This window comes from Barbus barbus (assembly GCF_936440315.1).
Source record: "Barbus barbus genome assembly, chromosome: 15".
Lineage (NCBI taxonomy): Eukaryota > Metazoa > Chordata > Actinopteri > Cypriniformes > Cyprinidae > Barbus > Barbus barbus.
In genome coordinates this window covers 2,679,357-2,700,911 of record NC_136743.1, presented here as the reverse complement: position 1 = coordinate 2,700,911, position 21,555 = coordinate 2,679,357, and the positions used below count along the sequence as shown (strand labels likewise).

Below are 21,555 nucleotides of genomic sequence, written 5' to 3'. Positions count from 1 at the left end.
TGGCTCAGAGTCCTTTAAGTACTTAATTAGAGAAAGGATGTGTCTGACAGCATACGCGAGCAGCGCTGAAGAGCTGAGGAGGTGTGGAGGAGATGCTCTTTGATCTGCTGGCCTCCTAACAGCAGGCATTAGAGTCATGGAAATTTGATTAGGTCTCTCCCATTCACCTCACACGCTCCGTAGCAGTTGACCCGATGCAGGTATAAATATCCCAGAGGAGCAGGACTGAAGACACAGACCTGACGCGAGGAACATTATGGATTTACTGCCGCTGCTGGTGTTTCTTCTGCTCTGCGCCGTCCATCAGACCTGTGAGTGATGAGCATTTGTATCATTATTCAAGATCATCCTAATTTAATGGAGCATGTGACTATAATATAATCTGTTTATGAATGTAATCTGTAAAATATAAGGCATTTGAAATATAAAAAAGTTAAAAGACACTTACAATAATTTGATGTTATACTGTGTATATGGTATGGAAAGACCATGTTTTAAGTGCCTTTTTGTTACAGTGGTATATAAATATGAAATTCACCATATATAATTCACATATACCAAGGCATCTGATAATATGGTACTGCCATAGTAATAGATGACAGTTAAGGTACCATGTTTTTTTTTTTTTTTTTTTAATGTACTGCATTATAGCTTTAATAATATTTTGAATTAGTATTTATTTTCACATTTTCTACTTAAAGTTTTAGTAATTTTGTTGTGTTTTTGTCATTTATTTTATTATTTTTAACGTCTACAGTTAGCCTATGTTTTCTTTTTTATTTCAGTTTTAGTCATTTTAGTAATTAAAGTAAAATTATATTTTGAATTCGTTTTAATTTTTTTATTTTTAATTGTATTCAAAAAGTTTGAGTAATTTTGTTGTAATTTGTACAATAATTGTAATTATTTTATTTCAGTTTTAATTTTAATTGTTTTAGCACTTCAAACAACAGTACTATACTTGTTTCAGTTAAAAAAAAAAAATTTATTTAATATAATAATTATTTTATTTAAATTTAAATAAAGGTAAGTAATATCCCTGGTCACATGCATTCATGCCATTTCATTCATACAAATGATGCTTTTTCTCAGTCTTTGTTTAGTTGTGGACTAATATGACTTATTTGTGTCATTTAGTCACAGTTGTTTTAGGTAAAAACACAGAATCCAGAAACCTGTTCACAGAGAGAGCCTGCTGCAGACGCCAGAGTCACGTCATCTACATTGGCAAAGGTTTGATGTAGTTATTTTATATTAATTAAAAGAAAATTGGACAACAGAAATATTCTACCCTTTTTAAAATCGCTTGGTTAAATCTTGCTGTTTAAGTAGTTTGTTTTTATGACTGTATCTGTCACTTAATTTCGTACCTTTATTTTCATGTAACAGATATTTCTGGCAGTCCTGTGAATGTTGACGTGGGCGTGTGCAGAACGCATTGTGGCCAATCAGTGCGCTCTGTGTCACTGGAGGCGGGGCTAAGGGCCTCCAAATATTCCTCAATGCTCGAATTCCTGCGACACAAAAAGGTGAAGCATTTCTACAGCCGACAACAAGATGCCCATATTTTTCAAAATGCTTTTTAAGTGTGCTTTTTTTGAAGGATTTTGCATGAATAAATTATTATTTAATTAAACAAATAATAATAATAATATTGTAAATTAATTGTTAATACATTAAATAAGCACCGTATATTTATATAAATTATGTTTATATTTATAATATAATATATATATAAACAAATTTTTACATTTGAAATATTTGTAATATATATATAAATATATGTTTTTGATTTATTTATTATGTGTAATTTAAATAAAAATAAATTACTAATAAAAATTTTGATATTTACATATAAATGACATATTTAGGCCTACACAAAATCATTTTTTGTAGTCAAATTTAATTTCTTAAATCAGTTTTTTTAATTTTACTGGAAGTATCTACAACAATGGGTTATTCATACACATTAGAAGCCCAACTTAATATGTTTGTCCATAACCATTATAGATGAGGCGTCTGGATCAGTCCTCAGGAGCTGCAGACTCCATCAGCGGTTCCCCGTCCTGCGGTCTGAGCTCCACCTGCGAGCCGGCCGGGGTGCGTGTGGACCGTGTGATGCTGTATGAAGGTCTGCGGGAGGTCGAGGTCATCGAGGACTGTCACTGCGAAGCCAAAATGAGCCAGTGTGTCCGAGCGCCTTCACTGAAAACATACTACTCTGAGACTCCATATGAGACTGTCATAGACGCGGGCAAATGTGTCGGATCGAAAGGGGCACCAGGTAAGAAAAAACAGAATAAAAGTCCTTCTATAATCACTGTGCATTAGAATATTCCCCTAATAATCAGTCCTACTGGTTGTAGGAAAGAAACTAGCAAATAATAACTTATGTGCCCCTAAATTTGTGCACTAATAAATACTGATTGGTTTTCTGACAGAGGGGTTTTCATGCGTGCCGACTAAGTTTGATTCCACCCTCATTGAAACTCCAAACAAAGTGGAGTTGATCCAAACAGTGGCCCAATGCAAACTAATGGAGGGATGTTACCGAATCCCGTATGTAGAGTATCACTACGAGATCACAAACGACGATGATGGAGTCAAAGTAGAAAGCCTGAGGGTGAGTAAACCATAAATAGAGTTTCAACTGTGGGTAAATGAAAATGAAATTTTTTTTTTTGCACAATTTCCATGGTTTTCAACCAATTTCTAATAGTGGGTTATTTATTTTAGAACTTTTTAACACTGTATTCTAAACAGGTTTGATTTGGTTGCTTCAGCCATCAAATGTAAATCTCTCTCACTGGTTGCATATAAAAATACTGGCATAATGTAATAATGGTTGTTTATATTATTAATAAAAGCAGCATTTTAGATATTGCATATAAATTAAATTTATTATATAACTACATATTACAGTGGTTACTGGGTTAGTTAAAAACCTAGATTGGAGATTTGGGAACGTTAAGGGCCTCTGAAAGGCCAAACCAATAGCTAGTCTTTACTGAAATGAAATTCAATCATCCGATGCTGAAGCTAAGGATCTCACACCAGTAAATGCTGCTAGTCAGAAAGGAAATTAGTCATTTCCATGTGATCCATGCTTGTTTTCTCCATTTGTTAGATCTAAAGATCAGGATCCATTTCCTCAAGTGTGAATATGCATGAAGATGTTGCACACTAACAACTACTTAATGCTTGAAAACCCCTTAGCACATCTTACAAATAGATTATACACAAAACAAGTGTACATGTTCTAAAATTTCATAAGAAATGACATTTGCATTAACAAAAGATGCTTTAATTTAATGCAAAAGCATGATGGCAACATTATTTCTGAGGCAAAATGCCATGAAAAAGTCACAAAATGTCCCAAACAGACGGAAATGAATTCTTTATTATTTTATGTTATCTAATCTGTGATATTTTTCATTATATTCTGTTCTAGGCCATTTAAGTTTAGTGTGGCTTTAAACTATCGCATATGCATGTTTTTATAGCGTTTAATTTTTTTTATACTTTTACCAAAAAATGTTCTGAATTCCTAAAACAGATTCTTAGCCATTTAATAATGTTAAATCCTCACATTTTGTAGTTTAACGCTGATCTTGTGTGCTTATTGAACACATCCGTGTCAGATGTTCTCTGTCTGTCGCCGCTCTCTCAAAAGGTGCGAGGAGGCCACAAATGGTCCCTGCAGGTGCCAAATCAAAGCACTTAGCATGTTAACAGGCCATCCCTCATTAACAGCAGGTGGGGAACTCATGGCTTCTCTCTCTTGTGTTGCTAATGTTCTTACAGGAAATAGATGTTGGCAGATGTTTGGGAAGCTGCACCTCAGGGAGCCGCTGTCTTCTCAGGTACACGCCGCACATCTGACTTTACACACAGCTAAGCAAACACACACACACACACCCTTTACAGTGCGCACTAAAACACAACCCTGTTTGCTTTGCCACTTAGGTCAGTCTTTAATCTAAAGCAGAAATACAACAGTTAATTATATTTGTGATTTATATTGTTTAATGTGTATTTGCTCATTTTCAGGGTAGTTTTTTTGGTGATGATGAAAAAAATTTTAGACTTATAACATGATGAAATACAGTGTAAAAATAATAATTCTACACTGTCTGGCAGTAGTCAATGAATAAAGTATAAAAGTACAAATACATAAAGTGAAATGAAAAGTATTTTTAAATAGTAACTTTTTGTATCTTGTTTTTGTCTCTTACTTTCACCAAGGCTGCATTTATTTGGTCAAAATACAGCAAGTTTGTGAAATATTATTACAATTTAACTGTTTTCTATTGTAATATAGTAAAATGTAATTTATTCCTGTGATCAAAGCTGAATTTTTAGCATCATTACTCCAGTCTTCAGTGTCACATGATCCTTCAGAAATCATTCTAGTGTATTACATTTTAAAATATATTCAAATAGAAAACAGTTATTTTAAATTGTACTAATATTTCACAATACTACAGCTTTTACTGTATTTGAGTAAATAATTGCAGCATTGGTGAACAGAAGAGACAAAAAAAAAAACACATTTGAAGACACTTCTTTCAAAAAGAATAAAAACTCTTGGAAAAGTTTGGAAAATGATTTCATTTTTTTGACCTGTAGTGTATATAAAAGTATAAATGTAGGATCTGTAGAATCATGTTGTTGTTTCCATCCTAAATTGAAGTTTAACTCAAACTCAACAACTTTAAACCTTAAAGCTTTTGTAAAGGTTAATGATCAAAAGTAAAAATAGGTTGATTGACAAAAGGGACGTGGATTTGTGAGAAATAATGCTAGGGCTCATTATAATGTGTGATACTGTGTATACTGGTACATTTTGACAATAAACGAGAAAGTTTGAACAAATCTAGTTAATGTATTTTCACTAGTGAGATATTTAAAACTGCTCAAATATTTATATTTGATGCTATAGCTATATGTCACTATATAATTTTTAACATTAGTTTAAACAGACTGTTAAAAAGCATTGCTCATTTTTAGTGTTCAAACTGTTTTTTACACTTTTTTTAAGTTGAAATGTTATTTATTGCACCTTTAAACCGTTGCCATTGATCATTCGAGTGTATTTTATGCATGTTTCTGCAGGAGCGCGTCTGATCTCAGTGAATGTCTGCTGTGGGCTGAAGGACAGGGCAACGCTTGTGTTCCTCAAGACTACGAAAGCCACACTTTCCTCAGTCAACATGGCCAAATCCGCACCATTCTGGCCATCACTTCCTGTCTATGCCAGTCTTAAACACGGCGTCCTCTACTGGACGACTAGAGCAACTACAGTGAAAACTTGAAGTTCCCCTCGTGGATCTTCTGCTTGGCTGTAATGTCAGGTTTGGGGATGTGCATTAATGGACAGTGATTTAAAGATATGATGCAATGATGTCATTCTGATGGTTTTGTAATATATGTAAATTATGTAAAAAGTATTTTGTAAATAAAATCTATGTCAGAAAGTGGAAAAACAGTCTTTCAGTCCACCATCTTTGGAATACATGACAATTTGCACAGAACAACTAAAGAGAGTTACACATGCAAATCATGTGTCAGTTTTAAATCATGTCACAAATCAACCAATAATTAAAGCGTTAGCAAGAAATGCAAATGACAACAAGGTGTCACATATGCAAAATAGCCCATGAAATACTGTAATCCCAAACAGATCAGAGTAATAGATTATAGAGAGGCAATTCAAAGTTATTGCAAACTGAAATTAACCCAATTTGGTAAATGTGGTTAAGCCAATTTCTTACATTTTTGGAAATTATATCTATAAAATGTAGAATTCAGAATATATACACAAAATTATAAACCAGTGCACAAGAAATAAATGTGTAATCCCAATTAAATAAAGATTAGAAATGGAGTTAATGCAAAAATAAAAATACAACCTACTTGTGACAATTTTGGATATTTGATAGATAGACAGACAGACAGATAGATAGATGGAGTTAAAGAGTCATATCATATGCAAAATAGCATACAAAATACTGTGATCACAAAAAAAGTAATTATCGAGAGGCAATTCAAAGTTACTGAAAACTGAAATTATATATTTGAAATATTCAGTTTACATACCCATAATTATAAAGTACACAAAAACAGCCTACACAAACCTGTAATCCCAAATAAAGAATTATACAACTGGAAATTGTACATGTTTTTAAAGGGATACATAATATAGAGAGCTAATTCTACACAATTTTAGAAATTATTATATACAATGAATTCACAGAATCACAGTATAAAACTTTTTTTTTCAGAAATTAAATGTACAATTTACAATTATGCACAAAATTCTAAACATGCACACAAGAAACATCCTGCAATCTCTTGCAAAATGTTGCATTAAGATTGGCATGTTTTTAAAAGACAGAAGATGACCAAAATGCACATTTCAAATGCTTTGTTTGCGTCTGTTAGTGATTTGTGACATATAAGTGAGTAAACTGCAGCATCCAAAAAAGATCTTATTTGCACAAACATATATATTTACATTTACGCATTTAGCAGACGCTTTTATCCAAAGCGACTTACATTGCATTCAAGTTACAGTTTTTACATTTTTTATCAGCTCTTAAATATGATATAATAGGCTACGGTACAGATGGTATTTGCACTTAATAGGCTATAGCCTGGTCTTTGATTGTGTGAGAGGCAAAACATACCATGATGCTTTATTTGGGGCCACCTACTTTGATTTCAAAGCTTGGAAGATGTCAACCAAATCAGTCAACAACTGAAACTAGAATAACTGATTGCAAGATGGCATTGCAACATCAGTCTCCTTCAGCATTAATATAACAAGAGCTCATGCCATCCATTAGTATTAAGAAATCTCCGGATCAACACACAGTAATGAGCCCCTAATGAAAACAAACAATTAGAGATGAGAAATTAAACCAGTCTAAACCATTATTACATTAACACTCGAGCCCATTTATTCAAATTCATGTTCTCATTAACATACAAGATTGTAAATCCAGTGATGCGATAAAATGGACTCAAATCTCTGTTTGAGCAGGTGTGTTTGCAATTAACATGAAAACATGCTGGAACCTTCTCACGGTGTTTGTCGAAATAATGATTTCTACAGAGGCACCATCGAGAGCATCCTGACTAGCTGCATCACTGTGTGGTATGGCGCTTGCAACGCATCCTGCCACAAGTCACTTCAACGCATAGTGAGAGCAGCTGAGAAGATCGTTGGTGTCTCTCTCCCCTCCCTCCAGGACATCTACAGCACCCGTCTCACCCACAAAGCCCTCCGCATTGCAGGTGATCCCACCCATCCGACACACAGCTTCTTCAGTCTGCTGCCATCAGAGAGGAGACTGCGGAGTCTCCAGGCGAGGACCAGCAGACTGAAGGACAGCTTCTTACATCAGGCTGTCAGGAAGCTGAACTCACTCCCGTCCTTGCCCCCCTCCCCTCTTTTACACCATGCAACACTGACACTACGACCCCCCCCAGCTCCCCACATCCCCAGGACCCCCCCCAGCCACCAACTTAAAAACTGTGACCAGCCCCTGTCACTTGTGCAGCATTGGACTGATCACTACCTCATCCAGCATTGACTGCAAACTACCTCTTCAGATAGTCTGATAAAAATACTGTTCTCCTGTCACTTTAACAGACTGATAAGCTCTTCTTGCACTACACATATCTCTGCAGTTTTTCACAGTTCTTGGTTTGCACTCTATCTGCCTTGTGCCTTATGCCACTTTATTTATCTCTTTTTTTTATTTTTCTACAAATGTCCTCAGACTGATAAGCTCCTCTTGCACTACACACTCTATACATATACACATATATCTGCACAGTTTTGTTTTATTTAACTGGTTTGCACTCTTATCTGCCATGTGCCTTATGCCACTTTATCTCTTTCTTTATTTTTTTCTACAATGTCCTCATTTGTATATCTGTATAGTTGCATGTACATATGTTTAAACTGTATTTATCCGTATTTGAACGTCTACTGTCAGTAATGTTAACTGTATGCACCAAGGGTCTGAGAGTAACGCAATTTCAATTCTCTGTATATATGTGCCGTACATGTGGACGAATTGGCAATAAAGCAGACTTGACTTGACTGATTGTTCCTGTATCACATTATCCTCCTTTGTCTCAATTAATGGATCCGTTTCGAGGTGAATCACCGCCCGCTGTGCGCAAACTTCGTGCCAAATCCACTTAACATACCAAATGTAATACAATTAAACACGTTAACTATAATTTCACTATTTTAATTCTTAAATCGACATATAAAGGGCTTATTTGCAGCATAGCACGTTTTCCTCCCAGGATCTCTCCACAGGACCACCAGTCCAGTTCGCACCTTGTTAACACCGCCATTAGATTTGCTTTATATTCACTGATTGTTGATTTACATTTGCGCCTCAATAGCATATATTTACGGCTGTTGACCGAAGACTTTACCAACATCATAAAAAGGCCTGCCAATCTGGCGGTGCTTCATTCAGTCCAGCTCCAGCTACCAAAGAACATCTCTTGAGGATCAGTCAACATGTTGTCCGCAATGATCTGGATCTCCTTGATCGGACTCGCCGTCTGCAAACCATCTGTGAATCACCTGGAAAACGAGTCTGAAGAAGTGCGCTCGGAGGCCATCAGGAGGCTTTTGGAGGTGTTTGGGATGGAGGATCCTCCTGCTGCTCTGGTTCGAGGACACAAACAGCCTCCTCAGTACATGCTGGACCTGTATAACACCATCGCAGATGTGGACGGAGTCACCAAAGACCCGACGCTCCTGGAGGGAAACACTGTCCGCAGTTTCTTCGATAAACGTAAGATTCGGATTTCTTCATTGACTTGAAGCGGGACAGTGAACATAAAACAAGTATCTGGGATGGAAAAATGTTTGTTCTTTTCGTAATAAGCGTAACTGTAAAAATGCAGACTTCTCTCAATAAAATTGTGACCTTCTCTGTGAACTTAAGTCTCAAAATCTACTTAAAAAGTTTGATTTCAACGCTTTTTAATCTGTTTTGAAAAGGTTCACGTGTTTCCTTTATTCACACCATCTCATCAGTTTAAAAAGAATTTTAAGTAGAAATAATATTTTTAGTGTTTGCAGTTTAACCAAGATTCAATACGTGTATTGAGCCTTTTTTTTTTAATCCTGAGAAACTTGATTGAATAATGGAATTAAAATATATGAATGAAAAATACAAAAATGGAACTAAACCAAAATGGAATTGCATGTGGTTTATACTTAAAAGTTTAAGCTTAGTTGTATGTCTTAGGCCCGCTTTCATAGACAGGGTTTAGCCTAAACCAGGATTAGGCCATAGTTCAATTAGGACATTTAAGTAATTTTTATAAGCATGCCTTAGAAAAAAAACATGGCTGGTGTGCATCTTGAGACAAAACAAAGGCACTGATTTTAAGATCAGTCAGTGCAAGTTTCTTTCAGTTGAAACAGCTCAGACTTACATTTTAGTCTTAAGCCTTGTCTGTGAAACCGGGGGTTAGTGTTCAAGACATCAGATATTTAAACAGAAGTCTGAGAAAGAAACATTCGTTCAACTAAAAATCAACATATTTTATTTATGTTATGAAAAATTGAATTGTTTGACCATAAGTGTATAATTAAAAGTGTAATTGTATATTTTAGTGTTAAATTTAGTGAAGCATGTACTTTTGAGAACGGCTCATTAAGACCCGTATTTATCAGCCGCTAATCTGAATATTGAGGTGGGGGATGGTGTGGAATATGCATAAAGTGTGTGTGATTGTGTGTCAATTCTCACTTCTGAATTCTGACTTCTCTCTTTAGTGCACAGCGACCAAATCGAGTTTCTCTTCAACATGTCCTCGGTAGCTAAGAGTGAGAAGATCCTCACAGCCGAGCTTCATCTGTTCAAGCTCAGACCACAAGCGTCGCTCACGTTCAACAGACATCACTTCTGTCAGGTACAGTATTTACAGTCTGAAAAGAAAATTATGTGCTTCTAAAAGAAGGTTCTTCAGGTTAATCATTGCAGTGATGTTTTTATGCAGGTCAGTGTCTATCAGGTTCTCGATAGCAGCAAGAAGAACGTCTCACAAGGGAACAAGCTGCTCTCATCCAGACTGGTGCCCATCCACTCCAGCGGCTGGGAGGTCTTTACCATCACTCAAGCTGTAAGTATGGATAAAATCACACTTTCTGAGAGGTTTTCTATGACTATGTAGAGTCTTCCAAGCTTTAGCTTGTATTTGAGTTCAAATGCTGCCTTAGAAGGGAGCTGTAGAACAGACCCAAAGAGTTGCTTGTGCAAATTCTCCTCAGTAATAAATATGTTTAATATCTCAAAGGTGCGCTCCTGGATGTCAGATGAAGGCAGTAATCTGGGGCTCCTGGTCTCGGTCAGGACTCTAGCAGGTCTTCAGATGGACCTGAAAACCGTGCGTTTCTCATCAGCCCGTAACCACCATCATAGCAAACAGCCCATGCTGGTCCTCTTCACCGACGACAGCAGACGGGCGGCTTCTCTGGAGCCTAAAGGTATGTCTCTTTACTAGCTCAATTAGACTGATGTTTCTTCACAGTAATCTCAAATGAGTGATGCTTCAGGCTGCAGGGATTTAAACAAGTACATCTTGTCCTAAACAAAAGATTTTGGGCATCTGTGGAAAAATTGAAAGAAAAACTGTATAAAAAATGTAACAAAAAGACAAATAAAAGAAAATAGCTAAAAAAAATTAAATAAAAAACATTCTTAAAACATTTACTTAATACAATAGATCTAATAGTGCAGTATTATATATACTATAGAGAGTAGAAAAATATTGTAATATAATAGACAGGGATAATATAGCTAAAATTAAAACTAAACTAAAAAAAAAATTGATGCTTGAAATACTTTAAATTAAAATATAAAAAGTAGAAAAATAATGTAAAATTGTAACAATAATAAATAATATACTGTTGTAGTAAATCAAATCCAGTGTTATAGTAAATAAAAACTGCTTAATTAACTTAAAATAATATAACATCTATAACATCTAAGAATACAATACTATGGAGAGTTGAAAAAATGTAGTAATAGAAACAAACAAAAAATACTTAAAGTAAAATATAAAAATAATAATAATCTTTTAATAGACCTTTCAGTAAAATTAAAATATAGACAGAAAATATAAAAATAAATAAAAAATGTTAATAAAAATATATTAGTATCTCATTGAGTAACGCGAAATAATTGTTTTCAAATAATATTTTGCGCATTTATAAATATATGTTTGTTATTATTAAATAAAATATAGATTTTTTCACAGTTTTTTTTATACTGGAAAATATATAGCTGACTTTTACATTTGAAGTTTAGTGTCACTTGCACAAGGATGATCCTATCTGGAGGTCCACGGCATCTAAAAGTTTTGTCTTTGTCTTCAGGCTCAGATGATTCTCCCGCTAGACCCAGTCTCCCGTTTCCCAGCCTGCTTCTCTCGGCTGCGGCTCGTCGTAGCGCTCGCTCCACAGACGATGATGAGAGCGGGGAGCAGATGCTGTGTCAGCGTCTGCCGCTCTACGTGGACTTCGAGGAGATTGGCTGGTCCGGGTGGATCGTGTCTCCGCACGGATACAACGCTTACCACTGCAAAGGCTCCTGTGACTTTCCTCTGGGTCAGAACATGAGGTCCAGCAACCACGCCACGGTCCAGTCCATCATCAACGCCCTCAAACTGACCAAAGGCATCGAGATGCCATGCTGCGTGCCTGACGAGCTCTTCAGCATTAACCTGCTGTACTTTGACGACGATGAGAACGTGGTTCTGAAGCAGTATGATGATATGGTGGCCGGCAGCTGCAGCTGTCACTGACCAGCCTCATTCACAAATCTGGACTGGACTCTTGTGGCAGGACGGGATTGTAAAATATGTAAATAGATATCAAATTTTTATATATGGAGGAGTTTGAGTTGGTCACCTGTACATTTGTATATTGCATGTTGTGAACTATTATAAAGTCAAAATAAATTTGATGGATAGAGTTGTGGTTGTTGCCAGATCATTTATACATTTATACTTTTTTCATTTTTTTCCCCATTTTTCCTTCCCCACTTCCCCTTTTTTCAGCTTTTTCTTTATTTTGCCCTTTTCTTTTTTTTCTGTCTTACACAAAAATGATGTAGAGTTGTGTTTTTTCTGTGGTTATTGCCAGGTAATTTGTACTGCAAAAAATGTATATATATTTTTTTTCTTTTCCCCGTTTTTCTTTATACTCGTTCTTTCTCTCTTTTTTTCTTTTCAGCATTTCTTTTTAATCCCCTCCCACGTTTTTTTGTATATTACACAAACATGATGTTCAGAGCAGTTTTTTTTAAATGTGGTTGTTGACAGATAATTTATATATTGCAAAAAACAAACTTTTCAGTCCCACTTTTCTTTTTACCCATTCTTTCTGTTTAATTTTCCCCTTTTCTTTTTTTTATTTTCCCTTTTTGTCTTTACCGTTTTCTACCTTTTTTCTATCCCCCTTTCCTTTTTGCTTTCCCCCTTTTACTTTCCTCCTTTTTCATTTTTCTTCTTCTTTATTCCCCTTTTCTTTTCACTTTGCCCTGTTTTTCTCTTTTCTTCCCTTCTTTTTTCTTCCCCCCTTTCCTTTCATACTCTGTTTCTTTTTTCCTCTTTTTTTTCTCGTTTCTATGCTTTTCCTTTTTTATCCCCTCTCTTTCTCCTCCACTATAACCAGAGGGTTTTTGAAGTCTTTCAGTGACCTGCATCTGTTCATTTATCAGCTCATCGCACATTAATCAACCAATTAGTGATCTGCAGATCCAAACATCACCAGAAGAAAAAAATGTCCAAAACAAAGAAATACAAACATAATAACATGTATATAACATTAAACTGATCTGAATCCGAGATCATACAGGGAAAAGTGGCAAGAAAAGCAACAGGTGACAGGTAGCGATATGAGCCGTTATCCAGAGAGAAAGTAAAAGAACAGCAGGTGAACAGCTGCAAGATCAACCGATACCGTTCAGTCTCTGTGCCAACCAATTCAACTCACAATAATGCGCCGATGCACCAGTGCTTGCATATTTAATGCCATAATTGAGATGCATTTGCTGATATGTACACAATACACCAAGCTACTTTTCATGAGATCCCTAGTCAATACACTAAAATGACTGAAAGCAGCATGAAGGAAGAGTTTCTCACAAAACTCAGGACTGGGTCACATTTCGCTCCTCAAAAAAAAGAAAGAAAGAAAGAAAGAAAGAAGAGTAGTCATTGAGAATAATGGGGTAAAGTCAAATATAAAAAATCCAGACACATTAATGAGCGATGTTGTTATTGTTAAACTAAAAAAAAACTAAAAAATAAGACTTAAGTATTTGGGACAGAAAAAAAAATGCTTAGTTGTCATAGAAATTGTTCTAAAATTGGTCTTTGTTTAAGTTGAAAAAAGGTCACGTGTGGGTTAGTTCTTCTGTGTACTCCGGTTCAGAAAGTTAGGGTAGGGCGAAAAACTCCATCTCATTCTCTCCTCCAACTTCAAAATCGTCCAACATTGTTGTTTTACCTGTTTTGTAAAGGGCATTTGAATTTGTTTGCACGTTCGCTTTGTAAACACTGGGTCGGTACTTCAACCAACGTCATGCATGCATGATTATGTAATGTGTGAGGTTGAGCTATAGTTCAAGACAAGTATTTGTGGTTAAAAAGTATATAAAAGGTTTTTGTTTTATTCGTAAAATTGAGCAATTTCTTAATGAAAATGGTTTAATTTTTTCGGTGTGTACACATTTGACATTGACTAATCAACAGTATACAGATGATTTTGATAGAGCTGACTGTTTATGTTTTCAACCCTGAAAATGTCTTGATCTTCTCTCTTCTAGCACTTTCCACATCAGGATATGAAGATCATCTGGACAGGAAAGTCACTTTCTAAAGATGATGTAAGATCTTTCGATGCGGATGTTGGCTTACATTACCAGACCAATTTACATTCACCAATTTATTTAAAGGCGGCACCCGTACAAATATAAGAAGAATGCATTTTGTGTTTAAGATAAGGATTCTTAAACATAAAAACAAGACAAAAATGTACTTGAGAAGTAACGCTTTTTTTTTTTTTTTGGATGGCCGACAGCAAATCAACACCTGAAAATAATGAATCCGTCAATATTAAGCACACACACAAATCCATCTCTTAAAAGAATCTTATTTTAATAAATCAAAAGTACAGATATCTACAAAAACTGTAGATCAGTTTTCAATGTTTTTAGAAAGTACAGTACAATTTAAGATGATCTCTTTTTAGAGTTATTTACAATTGTTTCTTTTTTTATACCAAAAATGTAATTTACCGATCTCCCCAGTTACCTCATAATCGACAAATGAAAACACGGTCATATAAAAAGAATCTGTAAATGATATGGATGAGTTGTTTCAAATCAAGAAAGACAAACTAAACAGCGAAAACTGAGATGGACAGACGTACGCATCACTGCTCAAACACATGACTGCAAAGCCGTTTGTTAAGACAGAAAGCGGTACCTGTTTGCTAATGTTCTTTTCCACTTAAATAAAATAAAAATGTTTTGCCAGCTGTCTGTTATATTGTTTTTGCATCTTATTTTATCACTTTAAAACACCTTAAGGCCAGATTCAATTTCATCTGAGGTCCATTAACAAGTTTTAAACAGCACTGTCCACTAAAGCTCAGAACAGACAATGTACAAGACGTCTATAGAAAATAAACACACACAAACAAAACATACAGGAGGTCAACAGTATCACCTTCATGATGCATAGATCCAAAATGAAAGATCAAGTATTAGTTATTAAGACAAACGGCAAGTTGGGGACATTATTGGACCAGGGAGAGCAGAGAGATGCTGTGGGTAACAGATGAAGATATATACCGTTACACCGACATACAGCTTCTAACGCAAATATGAACCCAGAACAGCATCTCCTTGAGGTGGAAAGAGAACAAGGTGCAAACAGGAAGTCATTTCAAGTTGATCGACAACTAAGCTTGGAAAAAAGAAAAGGAAAGCGGACACTTTTAGGATGCGCCATATTGCAGCAAGAAGAGAATTTCATGCACTTCTGCCTCGAAAACAGTCAAACACTGTGCTTCTTAGCCTTTTAATCTCTTAAAAACACATTCAGGTCACATTTACATTTTCATGACAATTTACTTCCTGAATTCTCATCATGTAAAAAATTTAATAAAAATGTATGACTTTTTTTAAGCTGGTACAACACACACTGTCCTGATATGTAAACAGCTTTATGCATATACTTAATTTTTGTGTGGTACAGTAATAAGAATCAGATTCCATTCATGGAAACACATGCTTGTCATGAAAATAACAAAATGCAAATCTGACCTGAATGTGTTCTTGTTGCACTTATTTGGATTTTTATAAATGGAGAATTATTATTTTTTTCCACTTAAATCTAATGGGTGCTGAAGCTTTAGGTAAAGTTTCCTGACCTATTGCTGGTGAACACAACTGCACCACCTGACATGTTTCGTTTTACAATATGACAACAAAATGTACATTTGAGTATTCTGCGGTGCAAAGGAAAAACGACAAATTTTCTCAAAATAAAGGTCTCTTGTGACAGGTGGGTTTGACTCTCATATCCAACTAGTTTGCTTTTGAAGAGCAGTACAACTCTCTAGCATTGCATTTCTTGCTTTAATTAGAAGCATGTGCTTATGACAACACACTAGGAATGGTGGATTACTGTATTGTGGGTAGTTAATCCTAGTCATATGAACCAAATCTGTTTGTTTTTACATTGTGCAACCCAAACCAATTACGACTGACATGAGAAATATGAACAAATTAACAAAACAACTCATAGAAGACTATTTATTCAAACTGGAAACAACAGCAGCCAATGCATTAAAACCAGCTTTGGCTTACTATCAGGATAACTGATAACGCAAGACTTGTAGAAATGTTCCTAGAAAACGTTTGGGTGAATGAAAACGCCTTAATCTCAAAAACGAACATGAATTCGGCAGGTCATACTCCATGTAACCATGTAAAAACGCCTGTCTTTATGATGCAAAACTATCACTTGGCACAAACTACACACAACACAAAAGATACTGATAAAGTGCATGGACTTCTGTATACAGGAGGTGCTTTCTCAAGTATAGCTCTGCTTTTCAGGTTACACAGTCACCCTTTCTTCATTGCTTTTGGTTACGCATATTTGTTAATACTACAAACTCAGGATTTTCACTTCCTATCAAAGGCTACGTGTCAGTTTCATTTTATTACACTAGTCGATTCAATTCAAGTGTTTTTAATTAAAGAACTCTGTCATGTTGGGCTGTTTTCAGGTCGTAATAAAAGAAAGACCCGAGTTTTGGATTTATTCGAAGGAATGTTAAAACAAAAGCTAGCACTACTGCATAAAAAACTGAACTATTTGGAAATAGCTTCGTGTGCATGTAAAAAAAAAAAAAAGGGCGGTTAGTTTTAACGAGGCAGCAAACATGTCTTGATGAATAAAAAGCAGGATCTTCATTCGTTTAATATGAAACCTTGACTGCACCAAGTTTGCGAACGCAACACTTTTGCGTAACAGGTCTGAAAAATAAAACCGGGGAGAGAAAGAGCGAAAATGTTTGTTATTAAAAAAAAAAAAAAAAGAAAGGAAAAAGCATCTAAGAGGTGGGTTATAATATTCCTCTACTTACAATAAAGTCATGTGATTGTCGAAGAATGCATGAGGGCCGAAAATAAAATGGAATGATAAAGAAAGTCCCACGTAACTCTCGAACTGGCTCAATATCAGACCCAGAATCACGACTGTTTCCAGGTCGCCACGAAGGAATGGATCAATTTTGGCAGTTGTGTGCTCAAAACGAGCGATTGAAACAAAGATGTGGGATCTTCTTTAGATGCACGTTAGCTGCTGGAACGATCACGACGATGCATCAGCACCCAGTTCTTCACCTTGAATTGAAGAACTAATGCTTTCCCACCACAGTTTCAAGTGGCATCGCTAATCTGTCAATGGAAGAAGATAAGAGGAGCCAGGACCTCTGACTGCCCTAGGGCTGAAAGAAGAGCGCGACAGAAGGAGAGGTGGGATAAAAGAGGAAGGAGGAGGAGTGCTAAGAGGGAGAGCATAGTCCAGTCGTATCCAGCCTACGGGTGGCGGACAGTAAGGCCTTGGTCTTCACAGTAACACACAGCGAAAGAAGCTGCTCTTTTTCTGCTGTTCAGTGGTAATTTTCACTCCATGGTTGCTGCTCTGAGGATTGTTCCCCTCCTGTGTGAGCAAAGAAAAAAAACCTCATCAGACTCAAGATTCTCACTTGATTACTTTTTTTTTATTATTAAATCTTTAATGCATTAATCATGACTCATAATGCATTGTATGATCTTATTAATAATTAGACAGTTATAAGATTTATCTATTCATTGTTTCACCTTGAGAAAATATAATGCATATAAAAAACAAGACAAACAACCAATTTCAGATGTAACAAGGAATCTGCAAATATTATAATGCATTTTAACTTTGGTTTACAATTATTAATGAAAATTTATAACGCATTTCAATGTGCATTAAGGCTATAAAAATGCTATAAAGGCTTTAAGCAAAGTGTTACCAAAATGGATTATTTACAATTTAATTTATTAAGACAAAATCATAATGTAAATGATGTTAAATGCACAGCAATCGATTAATCATGTAACACAGATCATGTGACATGCATATTACTGTTTAAAATGTTTGTTTCATACTGTTTCACATGCTAGTTGTCACACTGATGCATTAACTAATGAACTTACAAAGCTAATTTTAACCTTTGTTAATGTCAGTTAATACAAATGTTAACGAATGCAGTTAACTAATGATAACTAAAGAAACTTATTGTAAAGTGTTACCCAATTTTCAATCTAAATTCATTTTTACACAAAGCTAAATCACAGAAAGGGAAAGTCTCACCAATTTCGTGTCCATCTTTGATTTTATGTCTCTGGCGAGTGTTAAGAATGCCTGCGAGTATAGCAGAAAACAACATTATGTCTCGATTAGACCTTTAAACGTTCAATCTGCTGCAGATATGATAAGGAAATGAAACTAGGATTAAGACATTTACACTTACATTCTCAACGTTGATATTAGCCTTCGCACTCGTCTCCATGAACTTGATGCCGTACTCTAACGCCAGCTAAACGAGTACATGCAGTTTCCATTATATAAATACAAGTATGATTTCTCTGGATGATTACAGACTGTTTAGCAGATCTAGCCATTCGTGGTGATGTAGGTAGATCATTAACTAAACACATTCTTGTGGAAGGTGGCATCATTGCTGTAGACTCTTATACAATGAAATTTAAATAATATTACACTAGCAAATTATTTTTTGGGAAAGAAAAAAAGAGTATAAGAGAACATCAAGCTTTGGAAAGGAACATGGTCTGCTCACCTTCTCGCCTCTGTCTTTAGACACCTGCCTCTTCTCATTAATGTCACATTTGTTCCCCAAAATCATTTTTTCTACATCTGCTGATGCATGCTGGGTTGAAAACATACAAGAACATGAGCTGTAATAATTTGCCGTTGAATATGCAACCATTATTAGTTAGGATGTGCAATACTACACATTTTCAAAATTGACTAGTCTGAATGACAAGTAGTTAGGTTACCGGTAGTTTAGACAACAATAATAAGAGTTCACATAAAACATGCTTTTGTATTCAAAAACTATTATTTACTGGACATGTTGTATTAAAAGCACAACAACACTTATGCCGGAAAATGCTAGAGACAAAAAGCAGTGAGATGCAATGGCCAAAAATGTCCATTTCATATTTAAAAAATAAATAGGCAAAATATTTACATTTACATGAATGCATTTTCAGACACTTATCCAAAGCGAAATGCAATGCATTTAAACTATACATTTTATCAGTTCATGCATTTCCATGAGAATCAAATCCATGCTTCACTGTTTGTACTACAGTAACTTATGTAATTATTTATATTATAACCTTTTATTGCATAAAAAATGCAGATAAGACCTGCACACAGCAGAAGCCTTGAAATCTGAAGATAAATTGGGCACTGAAACACTCACCTCCTCTATGTTTCGGATCCAGTTTTTGATGTTGTCAAATGATTTCTCATTAGTAATATCATAAACCAGCATGATACCCTGAGATCAGAGCACAAGATAAATCACAAGTGTGCACAAAACAGCAATTAGGAAGACAACAGCAGAAGTGTTATTACTGTGTTAACCCTGCTGTGCTAAAAATCCTTTCTCTAATTCAAAAATGTCCAGCCCTTTAAAGACTGCTTGTAAAGCTCTCATTATCACTAAATTTTGGTTTCAAACTTGTTTTCTCGCAATTAACACAGGCCTACAATCAATCGGTTCCAAAAAGAAATACAAAATCTGTCTTGAATGCAATATTTGGTAATGACACAGCATAATGAGAAATGTAAGCATTTTTAACCAGGAACACCACGTGTGCGTTTTTGGGAAGTAATTATACCAAGTGTCAGTAGGTTTTGGTCTAAGGCAATAACATGAACTACTTGGTTCTGGACAAAGAAAATCCTCTCCAGGTCACAATGACCAGAACACAACATGAGGGTCAACCAGCGAGACAGACCTGAAGCTCATCATACAAAGCACAGTAATGTATATACTTCAGCATCTTCTTACCATTGCACCTCTGTAATATGCCGTTGTGATTGTTCGGAATCGCTCCTGTCCTGCCGTGTCCCTGTAAATATCAAACAACATCAGTGTTGTAACGGCGGCCATGATGAAATGCATTTAAAGTGGAAGATGACCTCAACCTTACTAGAACAATGACAAAAGTCAACCACTAACACACGGTGCTATATAAAGGAGAAATTAAACTGGTCGTGGTTTCACTAGTCAAACAGCGGCTCCTTCAGAAAACTCTCAAAAAAACTAATCACCCTTGTCATTCCAGCCATCTGCTAATGTTCAACTAGCGCTGAGAGTGACACTTAGAAGGAAAAGACGACTAGAAACTCACCATATCTGTAACTTTATCTTCTTGCCATCTAGTTCTATTGTCCTGATCTTGAAATCGATACCTGGAAGAGAAAACACGTAACTGCACAACTGTCATAGGCTGAAAAACAAGCCCAATACAATGTCTCTTTCAAATGTGTCCACTTACAACATCACACTATTTCCATACATAAAAGGCAAATACATATCCATAGTATGCATATGCACACATGCTATATGAATATATATATATATATAGACAAAACAAAGTATCATCCAAGCTAGACATATTCATCACCCTTTCATAATACAAAGCTATAAAAACATAAGCAGTAAGCATATCATTTAAAAATGTATCATAAAGCTATAACTGATCTTAACAGAGCAATTAATTAAGAAAATGCTCCATTTACATCAATACACGCAACAATTATCATGTTTTTGGACATATTACCATTACAATGTCAGATTATTGAACATGTAAACTGTTTAGGAAGTTAAATTATATAAAGTAACTTGGTTTACCATGGTAAAAGCATATAGTAATCATTAAGCACCATGGTATCTATCAAAGTACAGTGGCATTACCATCTGATATTAGCATAACTGTACCATGTACTATCACAGTAACAGTTTTATGTTAAAGTATTGAAATGAAAATGGACATGCATATTATTATATCAGTAAAATGTTGAGTCTTAAACAGGTAACTACTGGCTAACAGGTATCTAATTATATTTTAAACATTTTAATTGTATATTCACCTAATGATGCTAGTTTTTTTTATATTTTAGTTTACAACATAAGAAAAGTAAAGCAAATCTATTACTTTGGTATCTGAGTCATTCTGTCAGACCAGCTAACTTAGATGCTAACCAGTAGAAACCTTCATCAAATAGACACCTAATTACCGCACAAAATAATTCATTAACAGATAAAACACCAGCAAAACTGTCAAAGTTCAGAAACAAAACAAACCACAATAACTCAAGAAGAGCTAACAGGCTATAGCTAACTAGTCTATTAGCTTAGCCGTTAGCACAGACTGACGATTCATATACAACCCGAGCATAAAACAGAGACATAAATACCTATCGTCGAGATAAACGTCGAGTTAAAGGCATCCTCCGAGAATCTGAACAGCACACAGGTCTTCCCGACGCCGGAATCCCCGATTAACAGCAGTTTAAACAAATAATCGTAGGTCTTCGCCATACTGAATGTATTGCGGAAATCCCGCCCGGTACTTCAGCAGACAGCGCAGAATCCGCAAAGCAGCGAGGAACCGACCAATCATACTACGGCGAAGGCTGCGTATATTAATATTAATGAGGTCAAACAGACGTACTCTATAACCGCCCTGGAACGTTCGGGCACGTAGCGTCATTAATATTCATAAGATACGATTCGTTCAATCGCCAACTGTCGTAGCGGCCACGTCGCACGTTAGCGTACACGATTAATATTCATGAGCTAAGCCTTCGCCGTAGTGTGCTTCCTGAACTAATACAAGACCTCATACCTTCACA

The 21,555-nt window shown here is 35.6% G+C and overlaps 3 protein-coding genes across 4 annotated transcripts; 2 read left to right on the top strand and 1 right to left on the bottom strand.

Annotated features, from left to right (window-relative positions):
• Window positions 1-256: 256 nt before the first annotated feature.
• On the top strand, window positions 257-5,266 carry LOC306880781 (uncharacterized protein; the record flags this gene model as incomplete). The annotated part of the gene is made up of 7 exons (XM_079434542.1): window positions 257-311; window positions 1,138-1,233; window positions 1,390-1,529; window positions 2,011-2,284; window positions 2,442-2,623; window positions 3,805-3,863; window positions 5,116-5,266. 7 exons carry the CDS (start codon window positions 257-259, stop codon window positions 5,264-5,266), a joined length of 957 nt encoding a protein of 318 aa, XP_079290668.1.
• Window positions 5,267-8,560: 3,294 nt separating this feature from the next.
• LOC306880925 (bone morphogenetic protein 2-like) lies at window positions 8,561-11,850 on the top strand (the record flags this gene model as incomplete). The annotated part of the gene is made up of 5 exons (XM_079434732.1): window positions 8,561-8,828; window positions 9,821-9,957; window positions 10,045-10,167; window positions 10,342-10,531; window positions 11,423-11,850. 5 exons carry the CDS (start codon window positions 8,561-8,563, stop codon window positions 11,848-11,850), a joined length of 1,146 nt encoding a protein of 381 aa, XP_079290858.1.
• Window positions 11,851-14,188: 2,338 nt separating this feature from the next.
• LOC306881054 (ras-related protein Rab-8A) lies at window positions 14,189-21,519 on the bottom strand. 2 transcript variants are annotated; one of them, XR_013785120.1, is made up of 9 exons: window positions 21,118-21,295; window positions 20,049-20,109; window positions 19,706-19,766; window positions 19,112-19,189; window positions 18,461-18,550; window positions 18,134-18,199; window positions 17,974-18,024; window positions 16,712-17,289; window positions 14,189-16,601 (listed from the first exon to the last, which is right to left on the bottom strand). XR_013785120.1 is itself a non-coding variant. In XM_079434943.1 (8 exons), the coding sequence occupies exons 1-8, from the start codon at window positions 21,239-21,241 to the stop codon at window positions 17,197-17,199; spliced, it is 624 nt and encodes a 207-aa protein (XP_079291069.1). In that variant the 5' UTR covers window positions 21,242-21,519; the 3' UTR covers window positions 16,650-17,196. The 2 variants fall into 2 exon arrangements, 1 of the variants encoding a protein (XP_079291069.1); XM_079434943.1 differs by lacking the exon at window positions 14,189-16,601 and having other exon boundaries at window positions 16,650-17,289; window positions 21,118-21,519.
• Between the last annotated feature and the right edge of the window lie 36 nt (window positions 21,520-21,555).